This window comes from Carassius gibelio, chromosome B9, assembly GCF_023724105.1.
Source record: "Carassius gibelio isolate Cgi1373 ecotype wild population from Czech Republic chromosome B9, carGib1.2-hapl.c, whole genome shotgun sequence".
In the NCBI taxonomy this organism is placed as follows: Eukaryota; Metazoa; Chordata; class Actinopteri; order Cypriniformes; family Cyprinidae; genus Carassius; species Carassius gibelio.
In genome coordinates this window covers 17,180,364-17,199,088 of record NC_068404.1, presented here as the reverse complement: position 1 = coordinate 17,199,088, position 18,725 = coordinate 17,180,364, and the positions used below count along the sequence as shown (strand labels likewise).

General features: G+C 36.5%; 4 protein-coding genes and 1 pseudogene across 4 annotated transcripts; 3 read left to right on the top strand and 2 right to left on the bottom strand.

Annotated features, from left to right (window-relative positions):
- The first annotated feature begins 2,907 nt into the window (after positions 1–2,907).
- txndc9 (thioredoxin domain containing 9) lies at positions 2,908–5,366 on the top strand. Its single transcript, XM_052566323.1, has 5 exons — positions 2,908–3,027; positions 3,459–3,659; positions 3,854–3,972; positions 4,078–4,332; positions 4,721–5,366. Exons 2-5 carry the CDS (start codon positions 3,474–3,476, stop codon positions 4,839–4,841), a joined length of 681 nt encoding a protein of 226 aa, XP_052422283.1. The 5' UTR covers positions 2,908–3,027; positions 3,459–3,473; the 3' UTR covers positions 4,842–5,366.
- Positions 5,367–5,680: 314 nt separating this feature from the next.
- Positions 5,681–6,861, bottom strand: mrpl30 (mitochondrial ribosomal protein L30). The gene is made up of 5 exons (XM_052566324.1): positions 6,528–6,861; positions 6,387–6,446; positions 6,148–6,294; positions 5,964–6,037; positions 5,681–5,873 (listed from the first exon to the last, which is right to left on the bottom strand). The coding sequence occupies exons 1-5, from the start codon at positions 6,576–6,578 to the stop codon at positions 5,741–5,743; spliced, it is 465 nt and encodes a 154-aa protein (XP_052422284.1). The 5' UTR covers positions 6,579–6,861; the 3' UTR covers positions 5,681–5,740.
- Positions 6,862–7,000: 139 nt separating this feature from the next.
- On the top strand, positions 7,001–9,459 carry LOC127965501 (glutamine amidotransferase-like class 1 domain-containing protein 3, mitochondrial; annotated as a pseudogene).
- Positions 9,460–9,624: 165 nt separating this feature from the next.
- LOC127964351 (cis-aconitate decarboxylase-like) lies at positions 9,625–13,274 on the bottom strand. The gene is made up of 5 exons (XM_052564521.1): positions 13,163–13,274; positions 12,814–12,975; positions 12,627–12,716; positions 12,283–12,482; positions 9,625–11,428 (listed from the first exon to the last, which is right to left on the bottom strand). Exons 1-5 carry the CDS (start codon positions 13,172–13,174, stop codon positions 10,459–10,461), a joined length of 1,434 nt encoding a protein of 477 aa, XP_052420481.1. The 5' UTR covers positions 13,175–13,274; the 3' UTR covers positions 9,625–10,458.
- Positions 13,275–16,032: 2,758 nt separating this feature from the next.
- LOC127964481 (BTB/POZ domain-containing protein KCTD12-like) lies at positions 16,033–18,385 on the top strand. Its single transcript, XM_052564699.1, has one exon. It carries the CDS (start codon positions 16,608–16,610, stop codon positions 17,466–17,468), a length of 861 nt encoding a protein of 286 aa, XP_052420659.1. The 5' UTR covers positions 16,033–16,607; the 3' UTR covers positions 17,469–18,385.
- The last annotated feature ends 340 nt before the right edge of the window (positions 18,386–18,725 follow it).

The following is an 18,725-nucleotide window of genomic DNA, read 5'->3' as shown; positions in this document are numbered from 1 at the left end:
TACAAAGTACTGCTGATTTGTTTTTGTTTTTTTTAAGTACGCTGATTTTGGACGTGCATCCTCGGTAGTTAGTTCAGACTTTGTGCATTCGACTCGGGAGTGTGATGTCCGCGACGACGCAAGTCCGGTAAATCTATAAACAGCAGCGTACTTGATAACTTCAGTCAGCTCGTCTTGGCTACTGCAATTTTCCTATTTACAATAAAACGAAATGGGATATAAAATACCACTGCCTCCTTTGGTTTTCATTTAAGCATAATAACAGCTGCAGAAATGTACTTAGTTCAGGGATATGTGTATATGCAGCCATTACAATGAAACGAAATATTATATAAATTTGCCTTTTTTATTTTCATTTTAACATATAGATAAATTGAATACAGACCAAAGAAAACCTGTTAGATTTACCCCGCAGCTGAATTATATGTTATGTTTAACCACTAAAGACACATCAGAGCCAGCGGCACATATCAGAAGGTCTAGCCGATTTGAGGCTGCATCTCGGCGGATACATGAGGACTGAGCTCTCGCTGATCGAGTGGAGCTCACCGTCGCAGAGATCGGCGAAACACATTTTTTAAATAGGCACGGTCTTTATAAATAAACCATAGATTTGCGTTTTAAACAACTACATTCTCGCCTGAAATACTTTTAAAATTACATTTCATGACACAATAACAGTAATATTTGAAAATGATCCAAATAAATGGTGGTTGAACTCAACCAATGCTGCGTGAACTCAGATCGCTTTGGCTACTGCAATTTTCCCCTCAGTACATTTACAATAAAACGAAATAGGATATAAAATACCACTGCCTCCTTTCGTTTTCATTTAAACATAATAACAGCTGCAGAAATGTACTTAGTTCAGGGATATGTGTAACGTTATATACAGCCATTACAATGAAACGAAATATTATATAGACTTGCCTTTTTTATTTTCATTTTAACATATAGATAAATTGAATACAGACCAAAGAAAACCTGTTAGATTTACCCCGCAGCTGAATTATATGTTATGTTTAACCACTAAAGACACATCAGAGCCAGCGGCACATATCAGAAGGTCTATCCAAGGTGAGGCTGCCTCTGGGCGGATAGATGATCACTGAGCTCTCGCTGATCGTGTGGAGCTCACCGTCTCAGAGATCGGCGAAACACATTTTTAAATAGGCGCTGTCTTTATAAATAAACAACAGATTTGAGTTTTAAACAACTACATTCTCGCCTGAAATACTTTTAAAATTACATTTCATGACACAATAACAGTAATATTTTGAAAATGTTGATCCGAATAAATGGTGGTTGAACTCAACCAATGCTGCGTCAACTCAACCAATCAGGATGTTTAGCGCCAAAGTCCCGCCCCCGAAAGTTCCTGAACTTTAAAAAAGTACCACCTCGCCAGCAGGGACTTTCTGGGGGGCATTTTTTTACCCGGAACTTTTATTTAGTTCCTGGTTCCTGCGGTGGAAACACACCAAGTACCGGACCAAGTCCCTAGTTCCTGGGTAAAGTTCCTGCGGTGGAAACGCGGCTATAGACAGTAAAAGGTGTAACCATGGGTGTAACAGTCGATTCTGTTCCCCTCGGAATGTCTGTTTCCCCTCGGGTTGCCAGGTCCGTGTAATAAACCGAACCAAATAGTTAATCAAACATTTTCCCAAAGTAGCCTAAATTTCACGGATTTGGCAACATTCCCGCATGCAAATACACCCAACACACCTGGATGTAAGGAAAGCAAAAAGGGACAAATTTATTGCTACACTGCAGCATAGTAAAAGGATCCTCACACTCACGTTTATGTTCTTTTTTTTTATTATTATTCATCTTGCAGTTGTTCCGTTATTTTTGTCTTATGTTTTTACATTTCAAGTTGAAAAACCTCTCGTCTTAAATTTATTTTATTTAAGTTTAAGATTTAGGACGGTATTTTGAACTATTTGACTTGCCGTACATCCAGTCACGCTTCTTGCGCACGTTAGTTCTGATCGTACGTATAGTAACTCGGCAACTACGCAAGAATTGTAGTATGTTTGCGTAAAGGGGAACAGAATCGTCATTTGTCAGTTTATACAACAGAGTTATTAGCAATATTATTGGCCTTGCAGTGGTTAGAGGAGAAAGAAATAATGTACACAGTTATTGCATCTGATAGTTATTCTGCACTGGAAAGTATAAAATCTGGCAGGTCATCTTTTAGAATGGACATAATTAATGAAATTTTCCATAAGATATATAATTTGAAGGTTAAAGGCAAAGAAACACAATTCATTTGGGTTCCTGCTCATGTTGGTGTGGAAGGAAATGAGAAGGTGGATATTCTGGCAAAACAAACTCTAAAATTAAAAAAGTTCCATTAAGCAAAATGGAAGCTAAAGCATATATTAGGAAATATGCGTACTCAGTATGGCAGATACATTGGGATGATACTGAATTAGGCAGACACTTACATAATATACAAAATCAAGTTGGTTCTGGGAGGAGGGAAAGCAGGAATCGTAGAGAAGAAAGTATTATAACTCGGATGAGAATAGGTCATACAGGACTTAATAGTACACTATATATAAGATTGCAAAGCATCCAACTGGGGAATGCATATACTGTTGTCAACAAGAAACAGTTGAGCATGAACTTTTTCATTGTATGAAATATAATAATGAGAGACATCACCTTATTCAGTCACTTAAGATAGCAAAACATCATGACTTTACATTGCCAGGTTTATTAGGGAAAAAAGATAGCAAGTTGTATGATTATATTATTAAATTTTTGAAAGTAAGTAAATTATACAAAAGAATATAATTTGTTTTGATTGTTTGTTTGTTTATTTGTTTTGTATTATTTTCCAGTTTGTTTATTTGTTTTGATTGTTTTTTTGTTTATTTATAAGCTATAATATCCCTATCCATACTCCATTCCAGTCGGTGGCGGTAATGCACCAATAAGTTAGGTTGCCAATCTCCAATAAACACCAAAGAAGAAGAAGAAGAAGAAGGAACAGAATCGACTGCTACACCGGCTTCGGTAAGTGCTCTCTTCCCTGACCTACATGAAAATAGTAATATGTTTTAAAATGTCATGTTAGTTAAATTATTTCTAGTTTGTTGTTGCTTTCTGGAGAGTGTTCTTTCCGATTAACCAGGCAATCGATAATTATTAGTCTTTGTTAGCGATCAGAGCTGCTGTTACCATGGTGCTTGGAAGCCCAAGCAACACGCTAGCACTAGCACGATTTGACACAAAGCCCAACCGGTCTTATTTACAAAAGCTAACAGCCTGTGTTGAAATCATCAACTGTCGATGAGACACAGACATAGGTACTAACGTTAGAGAAAGTCAAGTCGGCATGTTTGTCTTTATTCGAATAATTAAGTTCCCTGTCTACTCTTTTTAAATGGTATGTTAGGCTTCTTGTCAGAATGTAATTGCAACCAAAATTGTGCTGTATTTCTAAGAGGCAGTGAGAGGAAATGGCCAGTCAGTCCATGGAGGTTGTTGCGAAGGCTCTGGAGCAGCAGGTGCTGCATTCAGCACGGATGGTGGAAGAGCAGCTGGATGCCAAACTGGAGAAGTTAGAGCGCATGGATGAAGATGAGCTGGAGCGACTGAAGGAGAGAAGGCTTGAGGCACTTAAGAAGGCTCAGAAACAGAAGCAGGCGAGTATTATTTCTGTATGTTTTTAAAGAAATCTTGATCTAAATTCTGATCATGTTTACAATGTAGCATTACAATGTTTATTCAAAATGAGTGAGGATCTAGGTGGGGGGCTTATTACAATGCATTGAAATAGATCAGATTCCTTCACTTATGTGATTAAACTTTGTGATCTGTTGTATGTGTCTGTCCTCAGGAGTGGATATCTAAAGGACATGGTGAATACAGAGAGATCCCAAGTGAGAAGGATTTCTTTTCTGAGGTTAAAGAAAGCAAAAGTGTGGTCTGCCATTTCTACAGAGACTCTACCTTTAGGTATTTGAGGACATTTTTTTTCTTTTCTTATGTTATCCTTGTATTTTTGGATTTTAAATCAAATTTGCAAACAGATATTTTCAGTATTTAATTTATTTTCCAAAGATGCAAAATTTTGGACAAGCATCTAGCTGTTTTGGCGAAGAAACATCTGGAAACAAAGTTCATCAAACTAAACGTTGAGAAGGCTCCATTCCTAACCGAGAGGCTGAGGATCAAGGTCCTTCCCACACTGGCTCTGGTGAAGGACGGGAAGACTAAGGATTATGTTGTGGGCTTCAACGATCTGGGTAACACAGATGAATTCCCTACTGAAATGTTGGAGTGGAGACTGGGCTGCTCGGATATCATTAACTACAGGTAAGTGAAGGAGAGAGTTCGATAGTTAAACACACTGAGGTGATACAGGGTGAAATGTCATTTATTCCTGTGATGGCAAAGGTGAATTTTCAGCAGTCATTACTACAGTATTCAGAGTCACATGATCCTTCAGAAATCATTGTAATATGCTGATTTGGTGCTCAAAATACTTTTCTTATTTTTATGTATGTTGAAACCAGAATTTTTTTATGATACTTTAATGAATCGATATTTCAATAGAACAGCATTTTTTAATTATTATTTTATAATGTAAATTTCTTTACTGTAACTTCGGGTCAATTTATTGTGTCATTGCTGAATAGTGAAAAGTATTAATTTCTTTGTTTTATTAAAACCACTTTAAATTTCTCTCTTTTTTTCCTTCTAGTGGGAATCTATTGGAGCCACCAACTACTGGACAGAAGTCCGGGTCAAAGTTTACCAAGGTGGAGAAAAAGACCATCAGAGGCAAAGGTTATGACTCAGACTCTGAATCTGATGAGGATTAGAAGACCAAAACATCAAGCTCCGTCTTTCTCAGGGCTTCCTACATAACAGTCCTAAATCTTGTAACACCACTTTGTGGTCACATTTTTGTTTGTATTTTTGCAGTGTCTTTTTAATTTCTTGTCTCTCACCTTTCCCTTATGTTTGCCCATGTTAAGATGACTGAATACCACCTGATAGGGTATTTATACTTAATTTTATACCTCTTTAGGTTTTAATGTACAGACGCAAACCTTTTCTATGGAGCATAATTCTGGTGAAGCTTCTGTCGTTAGCACTAATTCTGAAAATGGCATTTTTGTAAGACAGAAGAATCAGATGCATTTAAACAATGGTGCAAACTTAAAACTCGTTATTTTTGCCTCTGATGGACTGATGCTCAGATCAGCAAGCATTGGACAAGTGCCAAGGAAGCAAACTTCTGTATTCCACTAAGAATTGCCACCTCTTTCTCCCATTGATGAGAAGGATGTGCATTTTTTTTTTCTTTTATAGCAATACATGACTTATTAAAAAATTATATAATATGCCTGTTTTGTTCATGTCAATTAATATTGTTCAGTTTTATTTATTTTTTTTGTCTCAATTAATATATTAGTAATTTAAATATTACATCACCTCAGTGACTGATGTTTTATAGAAGACAAAGATCTAGTAATTTTCATTTTACATTCATGCAACTGGCTGTCAATATTATCCAAAGCAACATGTGTATCCTAATGTACACATTTACCCATACAGGATACCCAAAACAAATGTGTATCCTAGGTACAAATTTACATTTTATTGGTTCTTGCTTTCCCTGGGAATGCTCTACTGTTTGAGCTACAGTAAAGAAGACTGGTATTCAAATCTTTATTAAACAACAAAAACACAGCACAAATGGTAGGCCACACAAATTCTATGATTCAATGGCTTTTTGCTCAAGTGGTTTCAAGAGACGTTTCACCACCAGCTCGCCTTTGCTGTTCAGATATGTGTTCGCCATGTCCTCCTCAGCAGGCAATCCATAGGGGAGCTTGAGAGGCTCAATCCTGCAGATAAAGATATTATTTTAATACGTTTTTTTTTTCTAATGGTACGCAATCAGCTTGAACTGATTTAAATGTGTAAGTTCAGCTTACCTCACTAGATGCTTAATGATTTTCAGTAGATTATTCACTGATGGGGTGTTCTTGTGGATACGGGGTTCATGTGCCTGGTAATACAGAACATGATATAATGAATAATTTTTCATTTAAATATGATAATTACTTATTATAATACTGTAATAAAAAAAAATAAAATAAAAAAAAGACCACATCTCACCTTCATAAGCCCCAAACTCTTCACAACCTTCTTTTCCCAATAGGGTCGTCTCATTGTGCTTTTAACTCGTGTCACTATGTGCAGTTTATGTGGGTGTTCTGGATCACCACCATACTTGTCATGTTCTTTTGCTCGTTCCTCAAATACCTGCAGGACAGGAAAATATGGTGTGATGTAATTAAGTTCAATAAAATGAATCGAATAAAACGATGCAGAAGTACATCTGAACCGTCGCTTACTTGTGGAGGGATGCGACTCTTAGTGAATTTAGTGCGACACGATGTGGCTTGTGTCAGATTCTGAAATGAAAATTTTGTTAAACGCTTTTTTCGACATGGTTATCAAATAAGTTAGCACGATGAAATGTGAAAGAATCTCACCTTTGTGACACTGGAGGCAGATGTTAGAAGAGCTCGATACAGTCCTGCCATGATTAACGTTACACACTGACTGACGTTGACTTCAACGCTAACGTTACTTAGGAAGGTTATTAGCTAGCGAGCTAGTTATAATTAATCATGTCCAGTTCAACACTCAATAAATAGACTAGCGTTATACAGTGACCACAACTGCATAAAATAATTTAATGTTATTCACTTAAATACCCATGTTATTGCGATATGTTAACGGATAAACGTACCATAACAACTAACTACATTACATTGCATGCGCTACGCAAAGTAGCTTGACTGGAAACGGAAACGACTCTTTGTGAAAAGAGTCATTTCAAAATAAAAGTTCCACTATCCGGAGCTGGGAGACTTGGGAGCTGGAGCTATTAGAACGGTTCATTTCAAAGAACCGGTTAAAAATTATTCCACGATTCTACCTCGATATTACGTGTTCTAAAACTTTAACTCGTTTATTACCATTTTATGAAAAAAGTGTAATTTCATGTGTCCCAGTTTGCTGCATGTTTATACTCATAAAAAAGTTAATTCAAAAAGTCATTTTGAACCTAAATAATAATTTACATTTAACAATGTTGGTTTTCCTCCTTCTTTAAATTAACCAATTCAGACGTTCTAAATGTTCGAAAGAGACGTATCTCAGTTCTCTGGTTCAGGCTAGTTTTTAACTCTTTTTAGCTCTTTTAATTTTTGACTGTTTCACTAAAATATCCTACTCGAATTAACGATTCATTAAAAAAACATTTAAATCACTCTCTTCCTCAGGGGCAAGACTATAACTTACTCAATTAAGAAAGGAAAAAGTTTGCAGTCTTTCAAGTTAATTGCGATCTTCGTTGAATTTGCGATTTTGTTTCGCTTATAGAATGGGAAAGCGTGTGTTGGCACTGCTGTGGTGTCTTTGATGGAAGTGAAATTCACGAGGCGTCTGCGGTTCTGGTTCATTTGTGCCGTCAGCAAGCTACTGTAAATTTACATCTGAACCTCCGATTATCAGCTCTAATAATCTCCAATTCATAGAATGCAATAGCAGAGCTCATAACAACGCATAGTATAATACCAATGCAATAAACAGTTGATCCATCTAGAGCACATGACTAGTTGAGTTAATTTTATTTATATCAGATCACTTATTTATTTAAACATGGAGATCGCACAACTGTATGAATGGATAGTAACACATTGCACTTCACTCCTGACATAGAAACAGTGCACCTATTAAATATTGTACATATTTGTTCCTTTTTTTTTAGCTGTTAAATAATTTTCATCCTACCTTGCAAAGTAACATAAAAAATAATTAATATTGTTCTTTTCTAACCTTCCCACAGGTGAAGATATTTGCACCCAACACTGATCAGATGAATGTTGTAGATCAGTTGAAAGGCTCTCCAACAGGGGAAAAGAGAAATGTGCTTGTGGAGAGTGCCAGACTTGTCCGGGGTGATGCAAGACCTCTCTGAGCTCAACGTAAAAGATCTGGATGCCATCATCTTCCCTGGTTAAAACACTACTTCTGGATATATTCTGTCCATATACTGTTCAGCTCAGCATTTCGGTTAGTGTTGTTTTAACATTATTTTGCAGGTGGCTTTGGAGCAGCCAAGAACCTGTGTAGCTGGGCTGTCCAGGGTAAAGACTGCTCGGTCAATGAGCAGATTAAAACATCGCTGGAGGCCTTCCATGCTGAGAAGACCATTGTGCTGCATCTCACCTGTGCTGGCTGCTAAGGTTTTCCCTGGCTGTGAAGTGACTGTTGGCCATGACAATGAGGTAAATTATGTGACTTTTAGTAAATATAAAAGTTGTGCACAGAACAAACTCAAACATATAGAAACTTGTGCTTAGAGCTGCATGTGTTTATGTCATCAATTTGCATACAAAAAGTTTGTTGTCTTTCACACCAATACCCAATTTTTTTTCTCCCAAGAAATTAATACTTTTATTCAGCAAGGATGCATTAAGCTGATTGAAAGTCATGGTAAAGGCATTAATATATATTTTGTTCATTTTTATTTTATAGTTTTCCTTTTAATAGTAAAGTTTTAGTAATTTTGAAGATTTAATAATTTAATTAGATTTTATTCTATAGATATTTGATCAAATAAATGCATCATTGGTGAGCATAAGAGACTTGTTTCAGAAACATTAAGGAAATCTTATCAACTTTAAACATTTGAATGCTAGTATCATTGAAATAATTTGTCCTTGTTTAGCAGAACATGATGGAACAACAAAGAAACTGATTTTAACCCACAGAAAAGGCAGAGCTCTGTTTATACAAAGTCATGTGTTTTATACACAATTATTTTTTTTAGATTTTGATATTAATATGAAAAGACAACACTGTGAGGTATCCAGATGTTCCAGACACAGCGGAAGCTATTTCTCCACTTGGCTGCAAGCACATCGGCAAGCATGTGAATGAGGCTCATGTTGATGAGAAAAAATATATTGTGACCACCTGCGCTTTCATGTGCAAAGCACCACTACATGAAATATTTGATAGGATTGGAGAGATGGTTCAGGAGTTGCTGAAACTTTCCTGAATTCCTGCAAAACTAATCAATTGGCCCTGTCTTTTTAATATTTGTATATAACAATTCCAGTGTCTGAATAAACAAGTGACATATTTGTCTCATTAAGACTGTTTAGACTTTGTTACAGATGGAATAATGAGGAGAAATTGGAGAAATCCTTTGTGATGACATCTGAACATCGAATGCCTTTTTTTAAGTCTGAAGGTCAATCAGTTACATAACTTTAGTTTGTCCCTGTTTTCTAGAAATACACCATAAAGGTGATAAAGTACCGCTCAAAAGCTTTTATTCAGCAAGGGGGGAATTATATTGATCTGGAGCATCAAATCAGCATGAATTTTGAAGGATCATGCAACACTGAAGTCTGGAGTAATGGCTGCTATCATCACAGGAATAAATGATATTTATTAAAATATAAAACTGTTATTTTAAATTGTAATAATATTTCACAATATTACTGTTTTTGCTGTATTTTTTATCAAATAAATGCAGTCTGGCTAGGCATGAGACTTTCAGAAACATCAACGTTTTCAGTGGTAATGTAAATGACTTTATTAGATAAACAACAAATACAACAAAGATCATTTCAACATGGAATAGAATAAAACAGAAACAGAACAGAAAACATAGTGATGTAAAAACAATGCAAAAAAAAAAAATGATGTGAAACCTTTCATTCAGAAATGTGAAAATGTACAAAACTATTGTCTCCCTCCACTTTCAGTTTAAGAGAAAGGAACTTACTCTTCACTTTCTGGGAAAAACTGCATTTGATGAAAAAAACATTATTACTTAATGCTGTGTATTTAAAAAAAAAAAAATCTGACATTGCAGAAATACTGTAAGGTAGCCAGAATACACTGAAAAATGCATGTCAAATATATAGACAAGATCCAAAATAAATACTTCCTAATCACAAAGTGAGAGTTGGTTTTGGTGAGTACATAATTCGGTTGTAATATAAAATGCAGATTTTAGATTTAAGTCACAACACAACCTCATTAGAATTTATATTTACCATTTTTACCATCCAAAAGTTGGTAGGAAATATTTCAGAACCATACGTGGTACAAATCTACGAACGTGAGAATAAGGAACAAAGTAATGACAAGTTTCAATATGATACTTATTATTATACTTATTATACTTATTATGATATATTAGCATAAATTTTCATTTAATCATTTACCATACACTTTTATCCAAAGCGACTTACAAATGAGAACAATAGAAGCAGTCGGAGCAACAAGAGATCAACAACAGTATACAAGTGCCATGACAAGTGTCAGTTAGTCTAGCACAGAACGCGTAGCCAGGTGTTTTTTATTTTTTATTTTTATGATGCCACTTTACACAATAATTCAGGCCAAAGCTGAGTAGCGGCGCTCATTTCTGTGCATCACGTGCTTGTTAAAGTGCATGTATGACCAAAGCATTGAACAGTCTTGATTTGTGTCCAGACGGTCTACAGTGTAAATAATACCCTCCACAACATCAGAGGTCAGCACAGTTGAAGCATTAGCCCTGAACTTCCTCTCCAGATCCTCATGACTAAGTGGTTTCCTCCAGTGACCATAAAAAGTGTTGCAGCGCGCAGAGAACGTTTCCCCCTGAGTTGTCTCCACTGCAATTTCGCAATACATTTTTTCAAAGCTCGAGTGATTGTCTTGTGGATTTTCCAAATGTACTTTCAGAAGCATCTCCTTTAGGGCACTCCTGTTTATCTGGCTTTCGCTGAAGGAGTCGACGGTGACCTCTCCATCCAGCAGTGCGGTACAGCAGTTGAACTGGAAAGAGTGTCTGGCCTGGTGCTCGCTTTGCGGAAGAGGGCAGTTTACATATCTGGATGAGGGAACTCTGAGAGTGATCTTCTTGATTTGACTGAGATCTGCATTTGGAAATTTGTCCAAAAATTTCGCCCTCGCTTCTATTGCTGCATCCGCCACCCAGTGCATCCCGAGGTGGGCGGGAAAGCGCTTCTGTGCAATGTTCTGGTCTTCTAACACCCACCTGTAATGAGAATTAGGGCTGACCTCAGCCAGTGGGTGAGGGACATAATCTGGATAGAAGGCCCCGAAGCCTGATTCCAGATCCAGAATCTGTGTGTTACCCTCCAGGCCGAGGAGAGCGAGTTGGGAGGCCTCCAGACCCCCCCGGGCAGCATTGCCCATGTGGAGAGGTTTGGTTTGAGTCGCAGCGTTTGCCATGGGTGCTCCAGCAGATGAGCAGGCTATCGCTAGAGCTGCTATGCTCTGGGCCGACGGGAGACCCAAAAGTTTAGCGGTAGCAGCTGCGCTGCCCATAATCCCAACAACTGCAGGCGGGTGGAACCTGAGAGGGACACATGGATTAAAAATAAATATATATAATATATGAAATTGTCTTTATTTATTAAATGGTGAAGGTGAGGACAGCCTTTTTTTTTTGCATTAAAATCAGTTTCCAGTAGAGCTTTTAACAATTTAGAAATTTGTTCTGCTCTAATTTTATGAATATAGGCTTACAGTCATTAAAATATTTCATTAATATACTTAACTGAACATGTTCATTCCAACTGTTAGAAACATCACCACCTCAGTGTGCATTATTTTTCTAATAATTCAACAGCCTGTCATCAGTTAGCTATGCCTTACTTAACTAATAATTAGTTTGTGTACATTCCAACTGTCAGAAATGTACACTGATGTCCAAATATTTAGAGTTAGTACAATTTTTCAATAATTTAATACTTTTTAGTTTTAAGTGATCATAAAGACATTTCACATTATTATAAAATATTTCTGTTTGAAATAAACACTGATCTTATTCATGAAAGAATACCAAAAAGTGTCACTTTTTTAACATTGATAATAATAATAATGAGCGTTTACTGAGTAGCAAATTAGCCTATTAGAATGATTTCTGAAGGATCGGTGACACTGAAGACTGGAGTAATGCTGTGGAAAATTCAGCTTTACACATAAAAATGAAAAATGCAATGCCTCTGATTACTTTGAAATGTCAAACATACATCAGAACATACAAAGTTTCACTTTCATCCCCAGGTACTAAAATTGAGTGTACATACTTCTCTTTTTTAAATTCAAAATCACAGGCTTTAAAATTAGGGCCAGTTATTTTATTTGGTTTTATTTGACTTGCTATATTTCATTTAAATAGTACATAAATATACACTTTAGCTTTACCTTTTGGGAATGTTGTATGCCTCTTTAGAAAACCTCAGGAGTCTCCCCTGAACCTCTATGCCTACATTGAAAGCCAGCAACAGCTCGAGGCCGGAGGGTTTAACAGGTAAAGTTTCAGCCAGTGCTAGGAGAGCCGGCAACACAGCGCCGGAGGGGTGAGTGGCTGGATGCCAGGTGTCATCAAAGTCCATAGAGTGCACCTAAAAGATCACAGAAATGCATCCCATTATCAGTCTGAGAGAATACATTCATGCCTTAAAAAGAGAAATAAGTAAACAATTGTTTTTATCACAAGTATATGTATTTACCAGAGTATCTGAACGTGATTATTTAAAATGACCTACCGCAACTCCATTAACAAAGGCAGCATAGTGAGGTGGAAGAGATAATCCTGGTCTGCCCCAGACCTTGCTGTTTTCTAGCGCTTGCTGCCTCTGATTTATAAATGATCAAAGAAATGTACATAAAACATGAGATACATTAAAAAAGGACAACTGAATACTATTCCTCCATTGTAAACACTATCCTTACTTGGCTGAACTGAAGTACTGTGTTAAAGACTGGGGTGCTGGTTCCAAGCAATCCCACTCCCAGCGTGTCCAGTATCATTCGCTTACTCCTCCTTATCACTTCATCTGTCAGATGAGATGTGCTCAGACAGGACACTGCTGCCCCAAAACTCTCAGTAACTCCCTGAGGAAATTATTATTATTATTGAATTATAATATTTTGCATAGTCTGTCAATAGCACAAATAAATTTTGGATGCATTATAATTTTAAAAGTAGCAAAAGAAGAAATATATGTGTAGAGAATAGCTGGATGAATTACATTGATGTATCTGCAAAGAAATACTACAAGAAATAAATGATTAGAAGTACCTTTCTGATCATTGTGTGAGGTCTGAATCCTACTGTGAGTTCAGCGTGGTACCGTTCGCCTTATATACATGTTCCTATAAGCAAAACTGGCTTGCCAACCACTGACTTTCCAAAGTTACTTAACCACAACAGCGTGAAGCATTGTTTCACAATTTGAAACAACCTCATGGCATTAAAGTTCACATTATTCTCAAGAACATGGCTAATTTTCAATAATACTGTATGTTTAGATTTTACAATATATTTCAACAAAATATTATTCATAAAAAATATGCATAAAATGTAAAACCAAAAAATAAATAATAACAATTATAATTATAATTATTACTGCTTTTATTTAGAAATGGTATTACACATTCACACATTGGAAAATATTTTAAATAATATATATTTAACATTTTATTTTTTTATTTTACACAAAATGAAAATCATTTCACGAAATCAGAGTGAATTGAATGAAACTGAAAACAGGTCCATTTTCAAATCACATGATATTATGATATGACATCATATTTCATGAACTTCTATGAACACTAAAAGTGTGCATCTCCAGCATTTGTGAAATCTGGAATTTCTTTTGCAATAGTCAGAGTCTGTCTTCTGTCAGTCACTGGTTCCTCAAAATGTCACAAGAGCGTGACCCCTGTAAACTGAAAGAAAGATAAGACTATAATATTGTTTAATGTATTTTCATAGAGTATTAAATTATAGACTTTCCTGTGGTTTTAAAGATTCTAAGTTTTAAAGATTCTAAGTGTTGGATTTATTATTTGAGTGTCTTACAGGTGTTTTATAGAACAGTTTAAAGTTTAAAGTCACTTTTCCTGATGCTTTTATAGTCTTTTCTGACTGCTAACACACTATTCATGAAATAATTCACAATTTCTCACAACTATAAACGCAATCTCAAGACTTCACACAAACTTGTGCAAACTTCAAACTTCCTGGTCAAAATCAATATAAAAAATATTTTAGTCAAAAAAATAGTTTAGTCAAAAACATGTTCTCTTTTGTCAGACTCAAACTTTGGCCTCAGGTGATTCACAAACCTGTCAAATACACACACTACTTCACTGCCTAGAGAACACTAGTGAGATCTGTTCAAAACATTGTTTTTAAAACCTCCTTTTGGGAAATAGAAACTCTTTTGTTAGGTAATGTCTGTTACAGTATACAACATAAATAGAAGGGTGCAGATGCTGTAAAATTCAGCAATAAACTTTAACAAAAGTTTACTTCCACTACACTACTGTACAGAGATCTTACAGATGAAAAATATTAGAAGAGAAAAGTTCAAAGACCAAACAATGGAATACTGTCAGTTACTGTAAATAAATCAATAAATTCCTTCATTCAGCATCCTCTGCCAAACTTTTGTTTGGTTTGATCCTTATTTGTTATAGTGGTTTCTTAGTCTTCTGACAAAAGACTTCTCTGCCTTGCCTAGACAGTCAGTTCTGCTAAAAATAGAGTACATAGGGACTCCATTTACCATTTACATAGGGACTTGGCTAAAAATCAGTTCAACAGTAATGAGTTTGAAGGTGTACAACATGTGCTACAGTATCTCACTACATAGAATAATGAAAGTTCTCTCATCTGAAGTACTGTTGCCATGTACTGTTATTATATTGTATGTGTAAGTATTGAAACCTAAATGAGCCTGTGGGCCAACTTCCCTCGTGATCAGTCCATGCAGAAGAACTTGGTCAACCAGAGTGCTTTGTAAGGACGCTTTGATCTCATTTTAAAGCCAAAAATCAGGAACTCTCGCAAAACACATGCCATGCAACAAAACAATAATATTTCTAATCTGACGGGAGATCTACAGTAGAAGAAAACCATTTTCTCATATGCCCCTTCACCCATTCTTTGCCCCATCCCCCCATTTTTTATTTTCCCCTCCAATTCCTCTTTGTCTCCCACTACCAGGATTCATTTTCCAAAACACATAATCACTTGTGCTCTTGTTCATATTATCCTGAGATTCTGACCCGTGTGTCATCAGGTTTGCTGTTCACACATGGATAAATGTGTTGTTTGAGTTCATTTTTGATGCTTGAGTTAATTATATTGTGTCTTAGGGTCGCCGTGATTTTGCAAAGTAAGACATGTTCCTGGATCAACATCTTTTGTTGATCCTGGATCAATATTACTGTCCAAAAATATAGACTAAACCCAATTCCTACACCTAAACCTAACAATAACCATAATTTATTACTAAAATCAGTGTGAAATGACAGCTGATTAAAAAAGGTGTAGAACCACCTTACCCTGATCATAAGCCTAAAACAGATATTTCCTGAAAAGTTATCCCTCAATTCTGATTGGTGAATTGGAATATTGTTCCAGGACCAACAAGGAAGTTGAACCAGGAACATGTTGTACTGTCTTAGCCCCTACTAGTGGACAGATCCTGGCACAACCTTCAATTCCACCCTGGGCCTTAGCCCCTTCTGGTGTACAGATGCAATCAGAGCCTTTAGCTCCAGCCCAAGCCTGATTTTTTTTTTTTATTAATTAATTAAAATTAATTGTATTACTGTATGTTCAATTTCATATATATATATATATATATATATATATATATATATATATATATATAATTTATCCTTAGTTGTACTTTCTTAAATTAAAAAACCTGCTTTCTTTTTTTTAACATGATTTCAGATCAGGATTTTTTTTTTTTTTTTTTTTTTTTGCTCAGTGCATGTTTAATTTGATTTATTAAAGGGTTAGATTTAATAGTTTTGATAAACCAATGGAAACAAAATGGCTGACTCCACATATAGACTGTAGTCAGGGTATCGCCACATTTAATTTTTGATGGGAATGAAATTGAGCTTTTGAGGGAGAGAAGAGAAGTAGGCTATGTGTTCAGTGGATTGTAGGCCTACTATTGTTTAACATATTGAATGGTCCGATGATAGAATAGTCTTTTTGAGGAAAAATACCAGACAAAAACTAAAAAAAGCTAAGTTTTGTTTTGTTTTACTGTTAGGCTGCACTTGTGAAGACAAAAGCCAAATTTTATTCCAACTTTACACCACTGGATGTCGCTATTCTCCTTTGTCATGTGGAGCGCATGGGAGAAAATGTTGACACTGTAATTTCTAAGACAATTTGTATCCTCGGTTTGTGGTGAAGAAGATTCCTTTACCCATATGTCTTTGCATTTTCCCATTTATTATCTACATTTAAGTGTAATTTATCCTTAAACATTATGAGTTTTCAAGAAACATCAGATAAGAGTCAGAGTAGCATCTAAGAAGCACTGACAGCAGGAGGCACGACACCAGTTGGTCCAATTTTGCCACTAAAGCGTTAACATCATCCGTCTTCTCTCCCCTCCCACAATCTATTTAAACAAAAATCTGCCCTTATCTAGAGTCTTTATGAAGCCCGTTGCACACAGTCGCGAGTGACAGGCTTATCAACAGACGTGATGGCTTTGGCAGATCCCGAGTGTGGAATATCAAACGGCGCGGATTCCGCCTCCCCGTTTTCTGACATTATTGAACTAAATGTGGGAGGACAAGTGTATGTGACACGGCACACGACTTTAATAGCCGTGCCGGATTCTCTTCTGTGGGACATGTTTAGTAAGAAAACACCGACAGAGCTGGCACGGGACAGCAAAGGTCGCTTCTTTCTGGACAGGGACGGCTTTCTTTTCCGATACATTTTAGACTACCTACGGGATTTAAATCTGGTTTTGCCTGACTATTTTCCAGAGAAGAGCAGATTACAGCGGGAGGCTGAGTTTTTTCAGCTGCGGGACCTGTCCAAGCTCTTGAGTCCCAATATGAGTAAAGACAACTCCATCACCGATGAGATCTGCCAGAGTGACTCGGAGGAACCGAGCGCGCCTCCGCTTCTGGGACCCGACGCCTCGCGCACAGTGTCCGTCGCTGTCACCACTCACTCGCCCTCCCTCGAGTCCAAAAAGTCGGGCTACATCACAGTCGGTTACCGGGGCTCATACACAATCGGAAGAGACATTCAGACGGACGCCAAATTCAGGCGAGTCGCGAGGATCACGGTGTGCGGGAAGACCTCTCTGGCTAAGGAGGTGTTTGGAGACACTTTGAACGAGAGCAGAGACCCGGACCGTCCTCCGGAGAGGTACACATCGCGCTATTATCTGAAATACAATTTTCTCGAGCAGGCGTTTGACAAACTGTCAGAGTTTGGCTTCCATATGGTCGCGTGCAGCTCCACTGGCACGTGCGCTTACTCTAGCAACGACCCAAACGAGGACAAAACCTGGACAAGCTACACAGAGTATGTTTTCTGTCGAGAATAAGCCAAAATGTGTCGCATTTAAGCGTGTACAGTATATAGGCATTCCACTACAAGAGTAAAGTTTCATCCGTGCTGGAGAGGTGTAGCCTATTGGAGTTATTCTTATTCATAAATTTCTAGTTGTGTGCCTAATAAAATTGGCTGTTTACTCCGAGACTTTTTAAATAGCCTACTACATGTATTACTAGTATTAACACACGCAGATTAACTAGCTATCATTGCACTTCTCTTCATAGCTTCGTTTTGTTTGCAGATAAAGTAATATTCAGATTTGAGTCTCTGTTTGTAAAAAGTCCCAGATGTGTTTTGTATTTGCATGCATTTTAATTAATAGTTTTCTTCCCGGATCAATGATTTAACGGACGATTCCACTTGGAGGAAATATAAAGTCTGTTACTTACACATTAGGTAACATTTTGGAAATATGTGTCATTCAGCATCCTTTGTGTTCATCAGACTGTAGATCTCAATTACACTTTTCCTTCAATTTCAGTTTCATCTTTTCACTGTGAATAACCCACTAAAACCGAAAAGTTTAATTGCTGCCTTAATGTCTTTGGTCAAATTAAAGTGGTGCCAAAGTTACCCTATAGTTGATTCATTGCACTTTTTGACCACTTTAAATTTCAGTACAGATTGAGAAAATGGAGTGTAACCTCTCAGAATTTGAAATCGAAAGAAACTACAGCTTTTTTAAAGTGAGACTAATCTGTTTACTGCATACAACTGTATTGTATTGAATTTTGCACATTTTTTGTTTGGGCGAAGAGTGGGAATTTTTTTCTGTCGTCTTAGGTTTACTGTTTCTATATCTGTATTACAAGTGAGATCTCTCCTTTTTTTCCAGCATTGTAAGCATTTTATATCTGTTGTCTGTTTAAAAGCTGATCATTCAATAAATTGTAATCTGTCATAATCTTTCAGTGTCAGCATCATTTTATTTGTTTCCAGTGTGTTTTGTGAAGCTCTAAAGGCTGGAGGGCTAAACAAGAACATATGTAACCATCTGCTGAATAACCCAGATTTACTCTTCTGTTTCATGCAAATGCAGCCTCATGCTTTATACGTGCATATATATATATATATATATATATATATATATATAGAAATCCAATTAAATTGGATCACTGGAAAAATGCATGTTTGAATTTACATAGGATAAATTATAAAATTATTTTAACAACATGAAACATTTCTATGATAACTTTTATCTAAACCATCAAACAATGATAGAGATTGAGGGAGAACATTAATTAAA